This window comes from Brienomyrus brachyistius, chromosome 17, assembly GCF_023856365.1.
Source record: "Brienomyrus brachyistius isolate T26 chromosome 17, BBRACH_0.4, whole genome shotgun sequence".
Lineage (NCBI taxonomy): Eukaryota > Metazoa > Chordata > Actinopteri > Osteoglossiformes > Mormyridae > Brienomyrus > Brienomyrus brachyistius.
The window spans coordinates 733,132-756,801 of NC_064549.1; the positions used below are offsets into that span (position 1 = coordinate 733,132).

Consider the following 23,670-nt stretch of genomic DNA (forward strand, 5'->3'; position numbering starts at 1 on the left):
CCCTGTGGCCCCCATCTGTCTCTCTTATCCCCTATGCCCCCCCCCCCCCGGGTATTAAGGCCTCTTTCTGGTCCGGCAGCTAAGTTAGACTCCAACCTGCAGAATTGACCATCAGTGTTGTAGAGAACGAGCATGATATTCTACCTCCCATCCTGTAGGGGGCGCTGCTGCTCCTACATTACTGCCATTAGTTGTCAGTTTTCCTTTGATTTAACTGGTGATTGAGTGATTCAAAATGTGCAACTTGAGGATGTATCTGTGAATTTTTTTTTTTTTTTTTACCTTTTTAACATTTTTTTCTAAGTGGCAATTGCTACTTACCTGTTCAAGGGAATGAACCATAAAAAAGATTATTTTAATATTTGATGGTCTGAAGGAAGTTCAAAGTCATTCTGAATTTTTTCAGAACACGAATCCAGGAAAGGGAGAACATTTAACAGTGGGTGCAGTGGTTTGTTTTCAAAGTCGTGAATTTTTGCAGAAAGGTTAGTACCCGTGACATTAATACATGGGAACAGTAAACTGAAGTAAGGGAACAGTAAACGTGTGGCTTGTGTTTTCCGGCTGACTGCTTTGGCCGTTTGATCCGTGAGGATCCCGCAAAGCCGGTGTCTGGCCTGTGCGCCCTCAGGCTTGCTGCTCACCTGCCCGTTAGTACTCCCGGCTGTGCTTGAAGCAGTTCTTCCCAATTATGGTTCATCCCACATATGGCAGGGCTCATTTAAAGGCCTTCACTACATGTCCTTGGTTTTGACTGCTGTTTCAGTATGGATTGAGTGCCCTCTAGTGGCAGTCTCTTTTCTTGCGCCTCTTTCGTCCACACTCTGCGGGCCTGTCTCTCCCCCCGCCTCTGCTCCTCTCCTGCGTAGCTCCTTACGCGCCCCTGTCACGGTTCTGATGTGTCCTCCTCCTCACATGAGCTGGCCTCGGCTAGCGGGAGTCAGCGGGAGGCCATGTGACCGCGGAGATGCAGAGCCCACCGTCGGCGCTCAGTGGGCTGACGGCAGGACGAGATGAAGGCAATGCTGCTGTGGTGTTGCCCGTGAGTCTGAGAGGAGGTGGCAGAGCTGGACGCGCTGCCTGTCCCTTATTGAGTTGACTCGATGCTAAATTTGAAGCTTCTCTTGGCTGCCGCGCCTCTGAGTCACTCTGCTTTTTATACCGTCGCCTCGAAAAAAGTGCCATTGTACATCGAGACCAAAGCCGCTCCGAGGGGATGATTTGATTGAGTCCGACATGCTGGGAACTCGTTGACGTCTGACCTGCGGTGGTTCTGGGGGATTCAGTCACCCGGGATACTTGACCACTTTTCTCCTCTGCAGTATTGTGAGCTGACCAGCAGGGGGAGCAGTGTTCCTCGAGAAAAGAGGGGAGGACGGCTAAGGGGACCGGCCTGCACTCCGCAGTCTTGGCTCTTCTCTCTGAGTGCAGTGGGTGGGGTGCAGGTGGGGGTCCCCTCGCCTGTTTGGATTGCATGCCGCACCCAGGTTGCACCGTACTGCCCGGAGTCTTGCATCCCTCCCCGGTCTCTGGCTCCTGTATGCCGGACTACGTCTCTGCCTTGCTGGGGCGGTGTTTGAATAACTCACGGTTTTGAGGGGGGGGTGGAGACCATGACATGCGTGATGTCAGAGGATGTGTCACGTGGGACCAGCCGTCGCCATGGAAACATGGTGCCTGCGTCCAGACATGGTGCTTGCTCTGGCCCCTACGTTCGTCTCCGGGCGCCTTGTGGATTGCTGGAGGAGTTGTCATGGCGATAGGTCTGTCCCGGCGAACGGATGCCTCGATACGGTCGCCCTGGGTGAGGCGGCCGGCCGTGCGCTGATGCTGACAGGAGCCCATGGGTTCATTTTAAAGAAAACGTGTGACAGGTGCCAGAGTGGAAATGATGGCCAGTAATGCGACGTGTGTCCCTTCCTGGATAGACGCTGTGCGTGTGGGTGGATGGGTTTGGAAATGGCCGCACTGGCACAGCGTCAGCTTACAGTCAGACGTCGCTGCGTGTGTGGGGCTGCTCGGATGCCTTCTCATTCATTCTGAAAACGGGTGACCTAACCCCGACCCCGCAAACCTGCAAGACAGCACATCCCTCCTCACACACTCTATCCGCCAACTTCTGCTTATCACCTGACCCTTGTCAGGGCTCTTCCTCCTCACACCCCACCCTTCCCAGCAGGTGACTACTGTCACTGGGTGACACTATCCTCCGCATTGTGGTCTGTCACCTCAGCCACCGGAGTCCATCTTCCTTTCAGTCTCTGTTTTGGCTTCTCTGCCCACAATCATACATATCCTCGCACACATCCACACACACAGGGTGTAGCCAATCACACGGCAGCAGGCCTGTGATGTCATCACAGATGACTCCTTGTCTGTAGGTGAAGTGGGCTCATTTCACGCATCCAGGGTTAGCATAGCCAACCTTTTGTAAGTGCTGTTGCAGAGCCAGCCTCTCTATGAACATGATGAGCGGTGGGGGTGTGACTTAATGGTGTGGGTAGGTGTGGCCTGTGCAAACCAGCCACGCCCCTCCATATGGGGGCGTGGCCCCACTGAAAGGCATTTCACTTGCGCTAACTGTCCTTGTTTATTTTCCTCAGGATTTCCCTACATCCTGGAGCCTCCGCCTCAGGACTTTATCTCTGGTAAAACCTTTCCTGAATAAATTAAACTCACTAAACTCTTCCCTTCCTCCACCGTTAACATCTCCATCTACTGAGAAGGGGAACAGCTGTGTTTAACCCCCCCCCACCAGCAAGACCAACCACGTGCGCCATGCTAGCATCACATTGGCTAGGCGAGTGGCTTTTCTGTCTGTGCAGCGCTCTGATTGGCTAATGGAGCTTCACATGGGCTGTCCTGGTTAGGCACGGCTCTTTAAGGATTAAAGGAAAGGCTGCTCGCCTTGATGTAAAACTTTTAAAACGCTTTTCCCTCTGCTTTTCCTTAGCTCTCACACCTTTGCTTACAGTAGACACGCCTCACCATCTGTGCACATACCGTAGACGTACCCCACGTCCTTGTTCCTCCAGTGGATGGTCCCCATCTTCGGCCAAATGAAGGACCAGCAGGCTTATAGGCCGAGAGCAGAACCTTCACCTTCTAACACGCCTCATCATTAATCCTGTTTAATAAAAAAACAAAACATGGAAAAGAGGGATTGAGGTAATGGATGAGTGTGCCTTTGAAGAAGTGGGTGGAACTTTTCTAGAGTGGGTGGGGTTTTCATGGAATGAGTGGGGTTCTGGGAGGTAAATAGTTGATTTGTTAAAGGTGGAAGGAAGATGAAGGTCTTTGGTCCTTGATTAGGAAGTATGGACAGCAGACTGAGGGGCTGGTCAGCACATGATGTCGTTGTTCTTGGTCTGAGCCCCGTAGCTGGAGTCATACAGGACGTGTCTGAGCGCCTCGCGGGTGGCGGCATGGCTGCTGTTCGCTGCTCTCGTTTCACGCAGAAAGAAGACCCCCCCCCCGCCGGTTGGTGACACCCCACCTTCCATCCAGCTGGCATGGTGCTCAGGCAGTGCCGTCCACTGATCTCTTACTCTGCAGGCTATTCATTACAATCATACTACTGAACAAGTGCTTAGAATTAGTTTTCGTAACGTCAGGCTGGACTGCGAAGCGGAGAGCGGCTGGTTTGGCTGGTTAGCCAGCGGAGAGCGGCTGGTTTGGCTGGTTAGCCAGCGGAGAGCGGCTGGTTTGGCTGGTTAGCCAGCGGAGAGCGGCTGGTTTGGCTGGTTAGCCAGTGGAGAGTGCCTGGTTTGGCTGGTTAGTCAGCGGAGAGCGGCTGGTTTGGCTGGTTAGTCAGTGGAGAGTGCCTGGTTTGGCTGGTTAGTCAGTGGAGAGTGCCTGGTTTGGCTGGTTAGCCAGTGGAGAGTGCCTGGTTTGTCTGGTTAGTCAGCGGAGAGCGGCTGGTTTGGCTGGTTAGCCAGTGGAGAGCGGCTGGTTTGGCTGGTTAGCCAGCGGAGAGCGGCTGGTTTGGCTGGTTAGCCAGCGGAGAGCGGCTGGTTTGGCTGGTTAGCCAGCGGAGAGCGGCTGGTTTGGCTGGTTAGCCAGCGGAGAGCGGCTGGTTTGGCTGGTTAGCCAGCGGAGAGCGGCTGGTTTGGCTGGTTAGCCAGCGGAGAGCGGCTGGTTTGGCTGGTTAGCCAGCGGAGAGCGGCTGGTTTGTCTGGTTAGCCAGCGGAGAGTGCCTGGTTTGGCTGGTTCACCAGCGGAGAGCGGCTGGCTTGGCTGGTTAGCCTGTCTGTGGCAGTGCGGTGTTAATGATGGAGAATAATGTGAGCAGCCTGTTGGCTCAGCGGAGTCGGCACTGGGGGGTCTCTGAGTCACAGGTACCAGACAGTGCCTGGGGTGCTGCCGCTTTTGTTCACAAAGGTTGTTACCATGGCAACAAAATGTTTCCATCGATGATTCGGTAGATGCAGAGATCCCATTTGTGTGGCTGTAGCCTCTCGCTGGGTGGACACACGCTCTCCTCTCACTGACCACACTGGGTTGCTGTCCAGCTGCTGTTACTGCCCAGCGCTCAGCACAGACCTCCCCGGGTAGAAATGAGGTCTGTGCTGTGTCTGTAACTGTGCAGACAGTTGCCGATGAGTGATAAGCGTGTGAATGAGGTACGTTTTGATTTGTGTGCTGGGTGTTTGGGGAGTTTGTGGGGTATGTGGGAGATGGCTGAGTGAGCGAGAGAGGCAGGGAAGGAGAGCTCTTTGTGAGTCAGTGATTTCTGCAGTACAGGAAAGCACTTACTGAGGAAATGTCAGTTACAGTGACACTCAGTAGGCAGAATTTCCCCCTGTCAGGTTTCTTTGTGTGGGGCCTCTGTCAGCTGCTTTAGTTTTCTGTCGTCCATGAGGCTGGGATGAGTGTCACCGACGCGGTCCTCTCTGTACTCTCCCGCCAGCACACTGCAATGCGTGGTCGGTGACAGGTTATCCTGCAGTGAGCTGCTCGCTCCAGCAGGGGGCAGAGCTCCCCTATATTCCAGCAGTGTGCCGTTGTGCCCAAGCAACAGATGCCCCATTGCAGTGTTAACAGTGTGTTTGGTGGGTGATGTCAGTCCGTGGTCTATGCGAAGTCGTGTGTGTGTGTGTGTGTGTGTGTGTGTGTGTCTGCTGGAGTACTACTGTGACTTTATACTGCAGTGAGGAGGGTTAGGTCTATGGGGGGGGGGGTTAGGGTGAGATGAGATATTTAATGGAGCCATTACTGGATCAGCATCCAGGTCTTACACTCACATGTTAGAACCTGCAATGAGATGCATTTTGTATCCAAGGCAACCTCTATTAGGGATAGACAACATCAGCACTTCAGAGAGAGAGAGAGAGAGAGAGAGAGAGCGCGAGAGAGAGAGAGAGCACGAGAGAGAGAGAGAGAGAGCACGAGAGAGAGAGAGAGAGAGCACGAGAGAGAGAGTGGACCAGGCAGAATGTGGTTTAAATTTGGATCAAGATCATCTCAGTTGGATGGAATAGGGGCACTGCAGAGCTCGTCCCAGGGATCATGCTGTACCCCCCACTCAGCTAATTTCAGGGCTCATTATACAGCCTGCCGACTGCTTATAGAATGTTTGAGTTTTCAAGAATTGTTGATGCCATAGAAATTAGTACAGTGTAAGTGTGTGAGAGGACCTTGGGTAATCCCCTGTTCACCGAACGCTTACCACACACTTACTGGGAATCTGTTGCAAAAGAGGGTCATGCCCCCCCCCCCCAGTTTTTTGGTTGACATATTTTTCTGCTTGCGTGTGACACATGGACCTGGGAGGTGGGAGGTCTCTGCAGTTTTCGCCGTCCGGCCCTGACGTTGCTACTGGTGTGTGCAAGTGGCTCGGAATGCGCCGTCCTGCGCAGTGCGGGGATGCCTCCCTCCTCTCTCTCTCTCTCTCTCTCTCTCTCTCTCTCTCTCTCTCTCTCCTCTCTCTCTCTCTCCTCTCTCTCTCTCTCTCTCACTCTATCCCACAACTTTCCGCATCTCTCCCTCCTTCCTGCACCTCCTCGTTCTCCTGCTGCTTGCCTAGGTTACCTTCTCTCCTGGGAAGATGGCCACCGTTCACATGTCAGTCAAACAAACGAGGTGTAGTCCTGCAGGGCGGCGGGTGTAGACGGCATGAAGCGGCTGATGGGTGGAGCAGATGCCTGTCGGAAGGTACCTCTGTCACACAGCTGCACCGCAGGCCGTCTGTCTGGCACCCCAGGGGGTGGCATGTGGCTCAGCCGGGGCTCTGCACACTGGCTCACCCTGTGCTGTGACCCCCCCCCCCCCCCCCCAAGCTTGCTCTCATCTGTATATGTGTGTCATATGGACAGAAAATGGGATAAGCACAAAGACCCCACGGGGGGGTCAGTGAAGTATCTCAGTATGTATAGTGTTGGCCCGTGACAGCATACATTGGTACCGGTCTACCATACGGGGGGGGGGGGGGGGCTTGGTATGGAGGTCCCACTGGCAGCTAAGGGCCGCTCCTTAATGCCCGGCGTGGTGTCATCTGTCTGTCAGCTCCTGACTTCAGCTACATAGGTTTTGGTGGAAATCCACATCCTTTGATTGCACGATTAGAGCTTTATGGACGTACTGAGACAATTCCTGTTATTTATTTTGTTACTGCTAAATCCCCAAGTGATGAGAGGCCAGTGCCGGCTGAAATCCGGAGGGGCTTTGGTGGACGTTGCCATGGGGATGGAGTTTGTGCCACAAGCCCGCCGGTCCCTCTGACTCACTGCTGGCCGTTTTGCTACCTCACATGTCCCTTGTTTTATTACACTGATGATTCCGAGTGCTGGGATCAGGTGACTGCTGGGTTATGTAAACCCTCAAGGAGCAGACAAGCCAGTGGATTTTAGGTAATGCACTCCCACACTGACTTGGCGACTCGGCCCGTGGGATTATGGGTAATGCGGTTCACTTTCAGGGCAGCTCCCTGTCTAACGCTGTCATTGGTGCCTCCCTCTGTTGTCGTCGGCTCCCGCAGTCTGCACAGTCCGCTGTCAGAAGTTCCTCATCTCACGGGTGGGCGAAGACTGGATCTTCCTCATCCTGCTCGGCCTCCTGATGGCGCTGGTCAGCTGGGTCATGGACTTCGCCATTGCCATGTGCCTTCAAGGTGAGTCCGGGGTTAGGAGACTTCAGACCGAGGCTGAAAGAGGACCACGGTCTCACCTCTGCGCCTGCCGTGATGTGACACGCTGGAGGTTGTAGGTTTAATGAACCGTGGAACCATCGTTTTTACTGGAAGTGATTTCTTTTCTAGAAAAGAGGTATGGGGGATCCCTGGGGCAGTTTAGGAAGTGGGGGGCATAAGAGGGGCCAACCTTATCCATCCTTGTTAGCCAATGATGCAGTGCTCACAGAAAATCTTGGGACGTTTGCTAAATTCTGTAAAAATGCTACAAATTTATTGGTTTCATAACAAAAGTCCACTAAGAAGTGACGTTTAAGACGTCTGCGCGTATCGTCTGCGCGTATCGTCTGCGCGTATCGTCTGCGCGTATCGTCTGCGCGTATCGTCTGCGCGTATCGTCTGCGCGTATCGTCTGCGCAGACGGTTTCCTTTCATTGTCGTCATTTTTTTGACAGACTCATTCAGTTCTGTTTTGCCATTTTTCTATTAATTGGCAGTCCGTGACTCGCAAAGGGACACTAAACACAAATGTCTGGTATTTCATGTTAATGCGAAGGTGTTGCTAATTAAAAACGCCGAATGAGACTGCATGTCAATGAACTTTTTAACTCGGAACGGCTCTTTCAGAACTACGATTTAGTTTTCAGTTTATGACTACTTGAAATTTAATGTTTTTTTTTTATTTCTAAAGTGATTTTGTTTTTTACACAAATTAATAAAGTAATGATTATTTTTATAAAACCAATAAATATGCAATATTTTTACAGAATTAAGTGAGTTTTAAATTTGTGAGTGATGGGGGAGATGACACTCCGGGGACCACTCATCTGTCAGCTAGGTCCAGTGCCCCGTGGCCCCGCCCCTGCACATCCCCCTACGCAGCGGTCATTGGAGGTCCTGGGTGGGGATAGCAGGGATGAGGTAGAGACTGTGGGCTGCCTGGGGGTGGGGTGTCCTGGAGGGTTCCTTCTCTCAGGAGATCCGACCTGAGGCACCGGTCTGCATCTCTGCATCGGCCTCTCTGTTATGATAATGTCTTCCTGTGGAAGCAATTTCCCGCCCATAATTACTGCTGTGGCCTGTTTGCTGCTCTCTTCTGGAGTTTAGCCTCCCCATGGGGGGGGGGGGGGGGGTTAGCGGGTTTTTACGGCTTTGGGAGCCAAATCCGAGGCTCTGAAGAACCTGAACATGCATGAGAAGCATCAGCCACTGATTTAAAGCCTAAAAACAGGCGTCTAAGTGGCTGTTTCACACATCCAGCTGGGGGGTGACTGATGAGTCACTCTGTGCCGGGGGTGGGAGGGGGCAGAAAGGCCAGAGTTAAGATGGCAAGGGCCAGTGAGAGAGTTTCTGAGAGTGTCCCTGAAAACCACGGGGTCAGAGAATCTGACTGGCTAGTGCAGAGCTAACTGGTAAACTGGGATGTCTCTGTGCCCATGCAGCACAGAAGTGGATGTATGGAGGGCTGGATAGCAACGTGCTCCTGCAGTACCTGGCGTGGGTCACCTACCCTGTGGTCCTCATCACGTTCTCTGCTGGGTTCACACAGATCCTCGCGCCACAGGCTGTCGGTGAGTCACACATGGGATAGCGGGCTAACGGGCTAACTGGCTAATGGGGTAACAGGCTAGCGGGGTAATGGGCTAACTGGCTAGTGGGCTAACTGGCTAATGGGGTAATGGGCCAGCGGGCTAACTGGCCATGTGGTGTAATGGCTGCTCTGCTCCCGGGCCTCCTCAGGTTCAGGGATCCCGGAGATGAAGACCATCCTCCGGGGTGTGGTCCTCAAAGAATACCTCACCTTCAAGACCTTCGTGGCCAAAGTCATTGGCCTGACATGTGCGCTGGGCAGCGGGATGCCCCTAGGGAAAGAGGTGAGAGAGTCCGAAGGCTCGGCCCACAGGAAGGGGAGTGTGTGTGTGTGTGTGTGAGACAGAGAGAGAGAGGTCATATGTATTACATTGTGGGGACCTTGTATTTTGTTTGGTTACTTATGGTTATGGTTAGGGCTGGGTAGGGGTTAAGGTTGTCATAGTTAGGATTAGGGTTTTGCCCATAGAAATGATTGGAGAGTCCCCACAAAGATATTAATACAAAGTGTGTGTGTGTGTGTGTGTGTGTGTGTGTGTGTGTGTGTGTGTGTGTGTGTGTGTGTCATGGCCATGCTGGTGGGAGGTGAGAGGTTCATAACATCTAAAAATACCTGTGGAACAAAAGGAACCTGGAGCAGAGAGGAGCACACACACACACACACACACACACACACACACACACACACACACACACACACACACACACGCGCACACGCGCACGCGCACACACACACGCACGCACACGCGCACACACGCACACACCTCCATTAGCCTTTCCTCCTGCTTCCAGATGGACGTGACTGGTCCCCTGCCGGATCGACACCAGTGCCAAAAAGCAGGTCACTCCCGGTAGTTTTGCGGCTCTCACACCTGAGTACGCCGCAGAACCTTGGCCCCCAAAGCCATGGGCAGTGTGCCAAGTGGCCGGGAGGTCATGACCTTTCGCCGGTTTTCAGCGGTTCTGTTTCAGGCGGAGTGCCGTCTGCCTGCCGGGGTCTGGGTGCCGTGTTTGTGGGAGTGAGGAAGGTTTGGCTGCTTGGTCAGTGGTTGCGGTTCTGTGACTGGTCATGTCTCAGTCCTGGGTGCCTCTAATGGGTCATGGGCTCTAACCCCGGGCCATCAGGAAACTCCCCGTTTAAACTCACCCCCTCCCCATCTGTCCCTCCCCAGGGTCCGTTTGTCCACATCGCCAGTCTGTGTGCAGCCCTGCTGAGCAAGTTCATGTCGCTGTTCGGTGGGATCTATGAGGTAGGCGCTGCCCGTCCGGGTGACTGACACGTCTGTACTCCTGGTTGGCCTGTAGAGGGAGGCTGACACTCACCTGATTAACAATGCAGCCTCTGGGAGGCGCTGTAGAGAAATGAAGAAGGTTTTAATGGGTCTCTGCTTAATCCTGGGTCTGCCGCTGTGAGCCGTCACTTAATCATCCATGTGTTGCATATTCCCGTCCCCCAGATGTTAAATCCCTGAGATGATCACTCCAGCCTCTAAGCACCTTAAAAGAACATGATAGTGACCCTCCCTGGTGTACTGCCCCCCACCCCCCCCCCAACTCGCCACACAGCACACTGCCTGCTGGCTATTCATACACTTCCTGTTATTTCAGCCCAACATTAATGCTGGTTGGGGTTTGGGGGGTGTACAGGTCGCGTTAAAGATTTGTTTTGTACTCATCTATCATTGTCGGAGCTCGTGACTAGAGGCATAGATCTGTAGGTTAGCCACAAAGCTAATATCGCATGCTGGCGGGTGTCCTGTGTGTGGGGAATATTCATGAGCTGTGCTGTGCCTTCCTGTGGTCCCCGTGCCCCCACAGAGCAGCCCCACGCCTGAGCCAGCGGCCTGCCTGGCCCATTCCCTGCACAGGCAAACCTGTGTTGTTCACCATATATGGAATTACTCTGTGCGACACAACCATGGCTTAAAATGCTACATTGAAGGTTTTGGCTGTATCCTAGCAACCTTTGACAGCTGACATTTGCGTAATGTACAGTGCTATAATTAACTGATGCTTTATTTGCTGTTTGCACAAGTATATCAGGAAGCTTCTTTTTGCAGATCCCATCTTGTTCTTTTCTCTCTGTCTCAAACACACACACACACACACACACACACACACACACACACACACACACACACACAGTTGTTCGGCGACATTTGGGGTCCCAGCTCGGGGTCAGCCATTTGTCCCGCGCTCCTGGAGCATTTTGGAGGGGGGGGGGTTAAGGGCCTTGCTCAAGCACCCAAAAATATTTTTTTTCACTGTATTCTGCTGAGGTTGGGGCTTGAACAAATGACCTTCTGATCACAGCCAGGGAGACCTAACCTGAGGAGCCGCACACCATCCCCAAGATACAGCAAAATACAGGGAGTACTTAAAGAAAACGGAATAAACTAGATAAAGTGAAAATGGATTTGTGAGGCTGTAATATCCATCCATCCATCTTCCAAGCCTCTTATCCTACTGGGTCGCGGGGGGTCCGGAGCCTATCCCGGAAGCAATGGGCACGGGGCAGGGAACAACCCAGGATGGGGGCCCAGCCCATCGCAGGGTACAGGCTGTATTATATTAAAATAATCGTAATAAAATTACTACAAAAAAAATTGAAAGCATCAACTTCAGTCTTTGCATAAGTCAAAGGTATTAAGATTTGCATGCTGGGTGTTTTGTAGTGTGCTGTATAGTGAGCTGGGATTTCGTCACGAATAAAGACAGACTGAAAGGCTGTCCTCCAATAGTGCACATTTTTGCAATTGGGGGGGGGCACAGGCTGATTTCTCCTTCGTCCATCATACGGGAACTACCATCCGGGTTGTTTTATTTCCTCTGTCTCTCTCTAACCTCGCTTGCTGACCGAAGGAGCAGAACGTCATAGGAAATAAGGTAATGCTGTGGAGGGCTTTGCTGTGTGAGGCTCTGTCCGGAACATTCCACCCTGTGCGCTCGACTAGGCCCCACATCCCCATCCCTGCCTCCGCACACCGTACCTCCTGTTTGGGGAATCCCGCTCACATTCCATTTATAGATGACATCCTAGTGTTCCCGAATCCAGATCGGGAATTCCATGGCAGGGCTCCGTATGTGCATGTTTTCATTACCCCCCGCCCCAGCCGGCCGCAGCACCAAGACTCGTTGATCATTTTTATTTTTATTTTTATGTAGCCGACACTTTTGCCCAAAGCGACGTACAAATGAAACAAACGGCACATTGCAAATATACGACTAACAGTCGACTAGCATAAGTGTAGCTAGGCTGAGCTTCCAGTTGGCGCCCAGGTGCATGATGTGTAAGCAGTATTGGAGCAGGAGCTACACCACCGCTTCCAACAAAGAAGAAGCTGGTAAGACTATAGAAGGAGCAAAATTGCAACATAAGAACATTCTGGGTCATAGGGAGGTATCGGTGTAGTAGAGGGATCTTCTGGAACAGTTCTTGAACGTCAGTCAATCAGTCAGTCACTTTTATTGTCACATCGCATTGCTGGTACACTGGTACAGTGAGTGAAATTCTTGGTGGAGCTTCACAGTCAGTAGTGGGGCAGCTCATTCGGAGTCCTGATGCTCTTTGGTCACCGTTGGTCGTTTCAGAATGAGTCTCGGAACATCGAGATGCTGGCCGCCGCCTGCGCCGTGGGTGTGGGGTGCTGTTTCGCCGCGCCCATTGGGGGTGAGTCCCCCGCTGGCCAGGCGGGTAGGATGGCCGCCGCCTCTACTGCTGCCATGCCCCCCCCCCTTCCTGAGCCGCGCCCCTCCTTCCCCAGGCGTCCTCTTCAGCATCGAGGTCACGTCCACCTTCTTCGCCGTGAGGAATTACTGGAGAGGCTTCTTCGCTGCCACCTTCAGTGCCTTCATCTTCAGGGTGCTCGCCGTGTGGAACAGAGATGAGGGTGAGACCTGTGTGTGACCTGAGGCCTCTTCTATGTACCGTACCTTTGCGTTCTTATACTTTGCTATGCTACCAGTTGCTTGATGTTGGTCATATATAGAGGGCATGTACTTCACTTCCCTGCCAGAACACAACCACTCAGATGGATTGAGCGGCAAAACATCACTGCATCATGCTTTATTTTAGTCGGGGAAATGGCGAAACCAGCGATTATTCGCTTAAATTACCATAGAAACCAGTCAACCATGGACATCGATATATGGCTGAGATTTATGTATGTACTGTGTACATCCTCCTCATTTTGCATGTCGTTAAACTCAGACTGCAGTCTCGTTCCTGCTGCTTTGTTTATATTTAAAATTTACGGCATTTTTTTTATGTCATTATTATTCTTTGTCTATTAAATTCCGGTCCTTTAATATGGTTGTTATATCTCCTGTGTTGTGTTCTGGGCACCGGCACCCGAGGAGTCACATTTTGTTCCTTTATGTTGCACAGTGTGTTAATGTGTAGAAGTAATAAAACATTTGAAAATTTAAATCGAATTGAATTATATGTACCTGAAAGGATGGGCAAAAGCCTTGCCACTTGTTGACAGAATCAAAGTGACGATGCCAGTGGGTATACTGGTCGTGTGTGGACAGGTTTGTACAAATATTTTTATTTTATTGCAACTCTTATTTGGTCAGAAATTGACAACCATAAATCCGCGGTGCAGAGTCAGGGTTCCAGTTGTTTCTCTTGATTTCCTGGTAAATCCGTGTAAAATCAGTCACACTTCAACTGTGTCACATTCCTGATGCTTTTTGCAGCGCTCAAGCTGAACGCCGATGCTGCCACTCAGAGGGTGGAACCGCAATAACTTCGGCCTGCGGTGATGTCATGTGCATACCCTCAATAGTAAACACTCCCCCCCCCCCCCCCCCCGCCTCTCTCAACAGAGACCATAACTGCTCTCTTCAAAACCCGGTTTCGGCTGGACTTCCCGTTTGACCTACAAGAGCTCCCTGCCTTTGCTGTAATCGGGTAGGTCAGAGTGATGGGTACCATCCTCTGGGTCCTGTTTGATGGTACCAGGCACCAGCCTCTGGGTCCTGTTTGATGGTACCGGCACCAGCCTCTGGGTCCTGTTTGATGGTACTGGCACCAGCCTCTGGGTCCTGTTTGATGGTACCGGCACCAGCCTCTGGGTCCTGTTTAATGGTACCCGGCACCAGCCTCTGGTCCAGTTTAGTGACCACTTAATCCATTAATAATCAGGATGGACACCAAGAGCTACTTCAGGTTTTAAAAGCTACTTTAAAACTGAAAGGCTCCTGTGCTCAGCTAATTAGTTCAGTTCTTCTTGTACTTTTTACTGTTTTTTTTCATTGATAGACTCATCCAGCTATTTCACATTAACATTAGTGACACATGCATGATTATAGGAGCCTGACCAATCAGCACACAGCACGAAGTCAGCGCTAAAGTGAAATTCAAGTTTCTTTTTTTTTTTTTAAATTGGTAATTTGCAAATCTCGTCCCGGCTTAATGTCTCCCCAGCATGGCTTAGGTGGTCACTCTGGGTGAGTAGGTGGGCGATCCCGACAGCTCAGAGAAAACCCTCTGTATTTCATTTGACCTTTTAGTCTCGCTGAGTTTGATAGATGCGGAGGGTGGGGGTGGGGGTGGAGGGGGGGGGGTTTCCCGAGTTTGACGTTCATCGGCACATCGGGGTCACAGTCGCAGAGACGGTCTCTTGATGACATCATCCCGGAGATGGATGAAGATGTGGTGTCCTACTTGTAGAATGGCGGTGTGCTGGTGTCCACGTGCTGGAGAACATGGGCCTGGCTTGGACCTGGAGGTGCCCCGTGCCTCTGCAGTGCCTTAGTTAATGAGTGTTTGCTTAGGCTCTGGTGAGAGACATCTGTATTACGCTGGCTTAGTAACATTTACAAGGTAAAGATTCTTTAAGCTGTGTGAACAGACTCATTGTGCTGATATTTAAAATGCTTTACACTGGATCTCTGTGAACAAAATAGCCTCTATTATTCCCCTCCAGTGTGGGCTGCGGATTGAATGGATTAATTAATTAGTAGGTTAGCTGCAATGCAGCCTCAGCCAGTGATCGTTGGTCGCTGTGGACCAGCTGCTGTCTGTCACATGTTGATGTTATGTCACTCAGTGGCAATATATTCACGGGTTCACCCCCCCCCCACACCCCCCAGGATTGCCAGTGGCTTTGGAGGTGCCCTATTTGTCTACTTCAACCGGCTCATAGTCCAGTTCATCCGCAAGCAGAAAGCCATCAACAAGTTCCTGATGAAAAAGTGAGTGTGGGTGTGGCCTCAGAGTGGGATGGGTGTGGTCAGGATGTGATGTGGGCGTGGTCAGCATATGGTGTGGGTGTGGCTATGCTACACGCTGTCATTGATATTGAAGTCTCTCTGTCCCTGTCCTAGGCGACTGCTGTACCCTGCCCTGGTCACTCTCCTCGTCTCCACTCTCACCTTTCCTCCTGGGTTTGGACAGTTTATGGCTGGGAAGGTAGGTTGTGTGTGTGTGTGTGTGTGTGTGTGTGTGTGTGTGTGTGTGTGTGTGTGTGTGTGTCACGTACAAATGGTGATTAACAGTGATTATTATATTCAGATGGCACAGAATGAGATATGGGCAGGGCCTAAAGCTGTGGGAGGGGCCTGAGTATGGCAGGAGAGCGCGGACTGTCTGGCACAGACGAAGGCCGTCACCTGGCCGCTCTCGGGGTTGTCATGGACACGGTGTCTGTCACGCCGGCTCCTTCCTCCATCCGGCTCGCGATCCATATTTAGCACAGCTCTGCGGGGCCACCAGCGATGAGGCATAAAGCGCCTGCAGGAGGAATTGAGGTGGGGGTCTGGGGGGGGGGGGGGTTGGATCGCCTGAGCTGTTGGCTTTTTCTGAGGGACAGACGCCGGCTTGGCGGTACCTTGTTTCCGCTCCGTGTGTGTGTGTGTGTGTGTGTGTGTGTCTGTGCCTGTGTGTGTGTGTTTGTGTCTGTGCCTGTGTGTGTGTGTGTCTGTGTCCCTCCTCCTCTTTGTGCCTGCTGCAGGTGCAGCTTTTTGAGCCCCCACCCCATTCAGCTAGTACCTGTGGTATGAATGCCGGTGATGACGGGAGTGGTGCTCCACAGCGCCCCCTGTCTTTAAACCTGTGAGGCATGGTGGTGAGCAGAAGGTTTGCAGGGTGCAGGTCAGGCAGGAATCGGCGACTCTCTGAGGGTTAAAGGCGCACTGTTATCATCTCGGTATGGTGCGCCGTTCGGCGTGAAATTTCCACGGGAATGGTTGAGGTGCAGGTCCTTTGCTTCTGGCCTGGTTTTCCCGGAAGTGGTAGGAGACCCGTCATCCTGTCAGTGGATGATCACCCAGTACACCTCTCACCCGCAGCTGACCCAGAAGGAGTCTCTAGTGACCCTGCTTGACAACCGCACGTGGGCAAAGCAGGGCATCGCAGAGGAGTTCGACTACATGGGCCACTCGCAGGAATGGAAACACCCGCAGGTCAATGTCTTCGTCACCCTGGTCCTCTTCATCGTGATGAAGGTACGCCATCTCGCACGTGCACCTTCCTGTTTTTGGATTGTGATGTTCTCCTTGTGTTACCTCACCATCGAGTCGGTTCCTTCGGCCTCGCATGCTCTACCGCAAAATCAATAACAGTCCCTCACATGGTCCTTTTCAAGATGTTCAGAGAAGTTCTTTCTCAGTGTTGTTACTCCCTCGGTCTCCTATGTGGTCACAGTCCTCCTGTCAGTTGTCATCGTAACTCAACTCCAAGTCCACAACCGCCGGCCTGTCCTCTAACCTCATCTCTCCTCCACCCAGAAGCCCATCCCTCCTTTATCCTCGCCCCACCATCCAGACGTGGGTCTCCCCCCCCGCCCCCCCATAACCTTATCGCTCCACTCTGCTGCAGAGCCCCGTTAAAGATGTTCCCTTCTCTCTCTGTGTGAATCTCACTGGTTGTCGGGATGGCGGATGATGTCACTCGTCTGCCTCTGACCCTGTGCTCCCTCTGTCCCTCTTTGTGGAGACGCTGAGGAGCTCACTGACCCCTGAAAGGTTAAAGGTGTAAGGCATGCCCCACCCAGAGGGAGTTTTGCCCCTTTCAGAATTAGCCGGGAGCCGCCGCTGTGGTTAATTACCGCTAACTAGGGAGAGGGGTGTAATTAAAAGGTCTTTCTGGCTTCACATCTGAATCCCCGGGTGGGGGGGTGGGGGGTGCAGTGTGTTTCTGCATCTGCTCTCCGTTCGCCGGAGGTGTGCAGAGTGACCAGTGCTGTTCTCTCTCTCTTCAGTTCTGGATGTCTGCTCTTGCTACCACTATCCCTGTACCCTGTGGAGCCTTCATGCCGGTCTTTGTCATCGGTAAGATCGTCTTCACTGACTGGTCAGTTAGAGGCCTGAACATGTGACCCCCCCCCCCAATTCACTATCGTGCGTGTGTGCATGTAGGTGCGGCGTTTGGCCGGCTGGTCGGAGAGAGCATGGCTGCCTGGTTCCCCGATGGGATCCACACTGACGGAACCATCTACCCCATCGTCCCCGGCGGTTACGCGGTAGTGGGTGAGTTTGGGGGCGTCGCCCTGCTGCTGTCTGCCGACCTCTGGGGGACGTCCTTGTCCCTAACCGTGTCTCGCTGCCGACAGGTGCGGCGGCGCTGTCCGGTGCGGTCACACACACCGTGTCCACGGCGGTCATCGTGTTCGAGCTCACGGGCCAAATCTCCCACATCCTGCCGGTGATGATCGCCGTGATCCTGGCCAACGCCGTGGCGCAGAGTCTGCAGCCGTCGCTCTATGACTCCATCATCCGCATCAAGAAGCTGCCGTACCTGCCTGAGCTCGGCTGGGGACACCACGAGTCAGTCCCTCAGTCTCCATCTCTCCCTCCCCGACCCATAGTGCATGATTCCTACAAAGGGGCCGACCTTATTAGCCAATGATATGTTTTTAATCAGTCATTGAAAAGGGAGGGAGCACTGGGGCGGCCAATCAGCTTTCAGTTTGGGCAGGAAATGATGCATATGGAGGGTGGGTGTCACTCTCTTTATTACACACTGGACTCGCATTGATCGCCACCCCACCCTGGAAAATGCCTGGGGCAGTGGGTCACACAGACGGGTGGGTCCATGGAGGGTCTGCGGGACTGTGTCCTTAGCGTAGGCTGCGGTTTCGGGGTCCCTGTCCTGCTGCAGACGGACGGCATTTGGTCTGTTTTGCTCGTTATCCTTCACGCCTTCATCCTCCTCTCCCTTTCCGCTTTTCCCAAATAGCGTCCTCTCTTCCGAGTCCCCCACAAGCCCCCTTTTCCAAGGACGGTGGCCTCGATTTGCCCGTCTCCGGCCCTCTGTGCGTACAGCAGATGGGTGACGTGCTCAGATTTGCCCTAAAGCGCTTCTCGGCGACTCGGTCTCCTTTGTCTCATTTCCTCCTTTGTTGTCGCTCACCTGTTGCAGGTCACCTACTTTCCTGCCTCCTCGTTCATCCTCCGCCAGCTTTCTGCATCCTAGCCCATCTTTTCTTAGGTTTTCTGAACTCTGAAGCTGGCCCTGGAATCCGGCTTCACCCCACTTCCCTTCTTAATGGTTGTGTGAATCAGAAGGGAGTTCTTGAGCTTCCCCGTGTGCCCGATAGCTTTCCGTAGGTGCCCAGTCTTTCCCATGATGCCCTGCGGCACTCCATAGGCTCCTGGTTTCCCCCAGAATGCCCTGCAGCTCTCTAGGTGCCCGGTAATTTCTCAGTGTGCTCTGTGGTTCCCTCTATGCGCCCCCGTCTTTCCCAGAATGCCCTGCGGCTTTCTGTAAGCACCATGACTTTCCTGGCGTGCCCTGTGGCGATCTATAGGCCCTTGGTCTCGCCTAGTCTTTCCCCGCATGTCCTGCGGCTTTCTGCAGGCATCCCTCTCCCAGGGGATTGAGTATAAACTGCTGAACTGCTGCACATGGTTGCGAGGTTCTGCAGATCATCAGTACACAGGTGGTGTGTGCAGTAAGGGGGCTCGGGCAACACGAGCTTGCAGCGTGTATTAATGACCCGCTTTAATGCTCTGCTTTGCAGTAATAAATCATTCCAAGGGGTGAGGAGCTGCCTTTTACTGCTCTGCCTGTTACAGTGTGATTCTTTAGACCTGTTCAGATTTTCTCATCTCCTCTAATTTATTTTTAATATCACATGAATCTTTTAGTGCTGCTTGTTCCTGGATATTTAAGAGCTGTTATCTTTTTTCTTTTTTTTTTCTTTTTCCTGTGGCATGACAAAGTTAGACGCTGCGCCTGCCTCATTGTTTGTCTTCCTTTCCGCTTTTCGGTTGCATTCCTGAGATGTCTGTCTTCTTCTTTCCTGTCTGTCTGCACCTTTGCCGCCTTGTCTGTCTTCTTGCCTCTCTGTCAGCCTCCATGTCTTCCTCTCTGCCTGCCTGCCTCTCTCTCTGCCTGTCTATCTGTCCTTCCTTCCTCCCTGCCTGTCTTCCTCTCTGTGTACTTCCCTGTGTGTCTTCCTGTCTGTCCATTTGCCTCTTTGCATCCCGGCTTCGCTGTCTGCCTGTGCGTCTGTCTGTCCATCCATCCTCCCTGTCTGTCTGTCCGTCCATCCTCCCTGTCTGTCTGTCCACCCATCCTCCCTGTCTGTCTGTCTGTCTGCGATGGTGTCCTGCTTCTCTCTTGGGCCTTTTACCGCATCGTTGGATGTTTTGCCCTGTCCACCTCCTGCCACACTTGAGCGGCCTGCTGTGCCGGTGGCCCCTGGAGGCCTCGGGGCCCATGTATCCGGGGTACAAACGGCACCGTGTGCACCATAGCTGCTCTCGTTCGCATGGAGCATTTGACTCACTCCTCTGGCTCCCTCTTCATCCGATCTTTCTTTTTTCCCTCTTCACAAAGCCATCTGGTTCTGAGTGGTATTTTTAACGGAGCGACACGCAGAGCAGGAACGCTTATGTAATGTCAGGCGGAGCATTTCGGCGCAGACGTGGGGAAGACGCGGCATGTGCTGGGGGCAACGGTTCTGCCGGGGGCGTGGGGGCGTGGTGTGTAGGCGGGGGGGGGGAGACAGGCTTCAGATGGAAGCTGCTGTCTCTGCTTAGAAGGCCAGTCAGCGTACAGCTTCAGCGTCCTGGTAAAGACGTCGTCCTCGATCTGTTCCTCTGCAGCTGATTTTCTGGTCACTCGTCCTTGAGCCCCAAGTTTTTTTGGATGATTGTGTGTGTCGTCATCATATGGGGCACTAATCTTCTCCTGCCCCCCCCCCACAGGAAGTACAACATCCGCGTAGAGGACATCATGGTGCGTGACGTGCGCTATATCACCCTTAACTGCTGCTACAGGGACCTTCATGAGGTCCTGCTGACAGGGCAGCTGAAGACCTTGGCGTTGGTGGAGTCCGCAGGTGAGTTTGAGGACGATGGGGGGGAGATGCTGCCCCCCCCTCCTCCCCCCTTCAATCAGGGTGGGATCTAGAAATGCCTCACTATAGCAACCGGTTGTGGTCAACTAGGCTGGTGAAGAAATGTCCAGCTCAGCAACCGGAGCTGCCACTAATGGCTGTAACAAGATAAGTTGCCTGCTTGTGTTGCAGCCCATCATCTTCTCAGGGTTGGCTTAAGCCCAAAGAGCCATCAGAATCCACGTCATCCGACTCACATCTCCATATGTGGAGAAAAGGGGGGGGGAGAATATACTTTTTTATAAAGAATTATTAAGTGGGGAAAGTGAAGGGAGTCTTTAAACCATCCTGGAACCCCCCCCCCCATTCTCTGACATGCTCCGCCCTCAGGTTTGCCTGACCCTGAGTCACACTGCCCCTCCGCTCTCCGCTTTCCGTGGTCTTCTCCAGCTCCGTCTCCATCCCTAACCCCCTTCCCCCAGATTCCATGATCCTGCTGGGCTCCATCGAGCGTTCCCAGCTGCAGGCCCTCCTCTCCCAGCAGCTGGGCCGTCCGCGCAGGCTGGAGTTCCTGCGCCAGCGTTCCCTGTCCGCCAAGAAGAGCCAGGCGGTCGAGGAGCCCGTGCAGAAGGTCAACCAAGAGGTCCGCTTCCAGGTGAGGCCCGACCTGGCCCAGCCCGAGGCGGGGGGGGGGGGCGCTGTCGGATTTATATGCGTGTCTGTTTTGGCCCATTTTGAGGTGAGCTCTGCACTATCGTGCCATAAATATGTCCGTTTTCAGACGGCTAAGTCTGCTCTTATTGATTTTGATAGTGGTCCTGCCTGGAGCCGTCTGCATGTCCTAATTCCCTCCCCCCTCCCATTTCTCCTTAGTTAAATTTTATTTTAATTGTGCTTCTGATGGTCCCCCAAGTAGATTAATATTTAAATAGTCTAAAATTGGGCTGCGTGTGGCCATGAAGACATGTTTTCCTGTCCATGTGATGACGCGCGTTCAGATCTCCACGGAAGAGTCATCCTTCAGCCCCTCGCACACCGTATCCCAGAAGCCCCTGAAACCGGCTCTGAAGAGGTCATCCGTGGTGGAGAGGAACAACGTGGAGACTCCAGCTAGTAGGTCGCACGAGCACATGGTCCACATGATGTCGCTCTCACTGTCTACGGTCCTCAAGCCAGACATCCTTCTGTCCTCCAGGTCCCCAGGAAAACACCGGCATGGCCCTGAAGAGCCTGTTCTGTGCTCACCCTGACGCAAACACTGCCGAGGTGAGGCTTAAGGCCGCCCCCTACATCTGTGCCCAGGAAATGCACCCGTTCCTGGTTCTCACCTCTGCTGTGCAGGCCCTTGCAGCTGTCGGCAATAGCGACAGCAGGGTGGTTCCTCGGTGCCAAAGGTGTGACCTGTTTTGTCTGGTCTCCAGCATGCTCTCCACTCACCACATCTGATGCTGGGCGAAGATGGGTTACCCCAGCTCTGTGTGAGCGTTGTGTGAACGTGGTGTTAATGCCGCATCTCCTGCGCTTGTCTGTTTTTTGCTGCGAAGAGCAATGATGGGGCAGTGGCTTCTGAAAACAGGAAGCCCAAGCAAGTCAGGATCTCCGTTGTGGTAAGAATATGCAGAACCAGATCATACACCAATCAGACGTCCGACCTGCCCACCTATATCTGTCCATAAATCCACCAATGAGATGATCAGCCTGCCCATCAATACCCATCAATCAAACGATCCGTCGGTCAGGTGATTGGCCCGTCCATCTATACCTGTCCATAAATCAGATGATCCACCAATCAGATGATCAGCCTGCCCACCAACACCCATCCATCAAACGATCCTCCAGTCAGACGATCAGCCCACCCAGCGATACTCATTCATCAGTCAAATGATCCATCAATCAGTTGTTTGTCCCGCCCACTGATACTGATGTCCACCAGTCAGATTATCATTGGAATAGGCTGTCCATTCAGTTCAGCGTTCAGCATTTGCTTCCAGAGTGACGTGAAAGTTGTACAATGTCCTCGCCATCGCTTTCATTGTGCCACTGTTCATCAGTCGTTGGTCCCTCTCTCTCCCAATCTCTTTCACAATGGTTCATTGACAAGCGATATTGTCAAAATATAACACGCATGAAGCCTGGGCTCATCTCTGTTTATGTGCTGGCGTGTGTCACTATCAGTCGTACCATTTTGGGGAATGAAGTTTTAAAACCATTACAGGAAACAGTGTGGATAAGCAGCATCTCTGCTGGGCTGAAATGTGAAGCTGCTTGTCCTGTGATATCCTTCTGGGGGGGGGGGGGGCAACTTTCTTCTGTCTACACTGAGGACAGCTGGCAATTTTTTTTTTTCCATTACTGACTTTTGAACCTGCAACATTCCCCCCCCCCCCCCAAAGGAAAACAATAAATCTTTAGAAATGCCTGAGACAAAAGCCAGAAGAGAGACGAGACAGGAAGTTGAATAGAATTTAATGGACTCCAGACAGGAAGTGATGTACGCACGCATATTGCTTCTCGACGAGTTAAACGTCTGCCTCTGACTGGACTTTGGCCCTTTGGCTCTCGTCGGCCCTTTAGCTCTCGTCGGCCCTTTAGCTCTCGTCGGCCCTTTAGCTCTCGTCGGCCCTTTAGCTCTCGTCGGCCCTTTAGCTCTCGTTGGCCCTCGTCTTCAGCCAGCAGCAGGCAGCCACCATCTACAAGCCCCACCTACTTCGCTCAGCCGAAAAGTGAATGAAGATCTTGACCCCTTTCTTCCGAGGGAAAATTCATTATTATTCACCACGCGCTCATTGTGGTTTTTTAGTCTGTGTGTGTGTCTACGCTGTGCGTACGGCTTGGACCCGTGTCCCAGTGACCCACAAAGCACTGCAGGCTGGAGCTCGGGCCCTCAGCGGACCCTGCTAGAGGGGCGTAGCCTGTCCTACAGTGAGTTTCTCCGTCACGCTGCACATCTGTGGGAAGAGCCGCAGCTACAGCCCAGACGAGTCAGAACATCCCTGATGCATCCTGACAGTTAATAACGCTGAGTGTCACTCCGGCTCTCTTTGGATCAATGTTCGATTGGTTCTGTCTGTCCACTTTGCTGGACTTCACTTCTTCTTGTAACCACTCACAGTGTCCCCTGGTTATTCTGCCCAGTCCGCCAGACAAACTGGGAGTGGGGCCAGTTTTTTGTGTGTGAAAATGGCCTCTGCATGGAGTCCAGTCAGCTTTGTCATATCTGCCAAAATAATGTGCGTGCTCTCATTTTGCCAATCCTCTTTCAGGATGACCTGGATTTGGAGGACGATATGACCCTCCGAGAGGTGAGAAATCATCTTCTGCTCTCTACTGCTTTCAGAGTAGCCTGTCCCCGTCTTGGGCTTGCCTCTGTGAGGGCTTGTGTCTGGCTGCCTGCAGCCCATTTGGTTTTAAAGTCTTAACGTGCAGCTCTTAGCTGCAATGAATTACAACAAAGGATTGGCATCTCTGGGCGTGTTTCCCCCCCCCCAAGGTCAAAATATACGTGTAACAGCACTTTGACGTGGAGGCGTATTGATTTTCTTGTCTACAGGACATTTCGTTACAGTTTATGACACATCCTCGGCTGATGGAGTTTGACAGCTGTCGAACGTGTGCATCACTTCTGGTGTCCACTGGGGGAGCTGTGGGCAATGCGAAAGAGCA

At 52.7% G+C, this 23,670-nt stretch overlaps 1 protein-coding gene across 4 annotated transcripts in view; it reads left to right on the plus strand.

Moving 5' to 3' along the window:
* The window catches only part of clcn2c (chloride channel 2c), a 47,180-nt gene that overhangs the window by 18,175 nt on the left and 5,335 nt on the right, over positions 1-23,670 (plus strand). For 2 of the 4 annotated variants that reach the window (XM_048980381.1, XM_048980379.1), the window contains exons 3-22: positions 2,604-2,648; positions 6,977-7,108; positions 8,569-8,697; positions 8,867-9,000; positions 9,889-9,966; positions 12,308-12,386; positions 12,481-12,606; positions 13,547-13,631; positions 14,816-14,917; positions 15,050-15,134; positions 16,013-16,168; positions 16,924-16,993; positions 17,081-17,191; positions 17,275-17,488; positions 19,877-20,010; positions 20,490-20,662; positions 21,006-21,120; positions 21,203-21,273; positions 21,552-21,614; positions 23,271-23,309. In XM_048980381.1, coding sequence (XP_048836338.1) covers positions 2,604-2,648; positions 6,977-7,108; positions 8,569-8,697; positions 8,867-9,000; positions 9,889-9,966; positions 12,308-12,386; positions 12,481-12,606; positions 13,547-13,631; positions 14,816-14,917; positions 15,050-15,134; positions 16,013-16,168; positions 16,924-16,993; positions 17,081-17,191; positions 17,275-17,488; positions 19,877-20,010; positions 20,490-20,662; positions 21,006-21,120; positions 21,203-21,273; positions 21,552-21,614; positions 23,271-23,309 — 2,141 coding nt within the window. The remainder of the gene's footprint in view (positions 1-2,603; positions 2,649-6,976; positions 7,109-8,568; positions 8,698-8,866; positions 9,001-9,888; positions 9,967-12,307; positions 12,387-12,480; positions 12,607-13,546; positions 13,632-14,815; positions 14,918-15,049; positions 15,135-16,012; positions 16,169-16,923; positions 16,994-17,080; positions 17,192-17,274; positions 17,489-19,876; positions 20,011-20,489; positions 20,663-21,005; positions 21,121-21,202; positions 21,274-21,551; positions 21,615-23,270; positions 23,310-23,670) is intronic. The other 2 variants (XM_048980382.1, XM_048980380.1) reach the window with 2 other exon arrangements.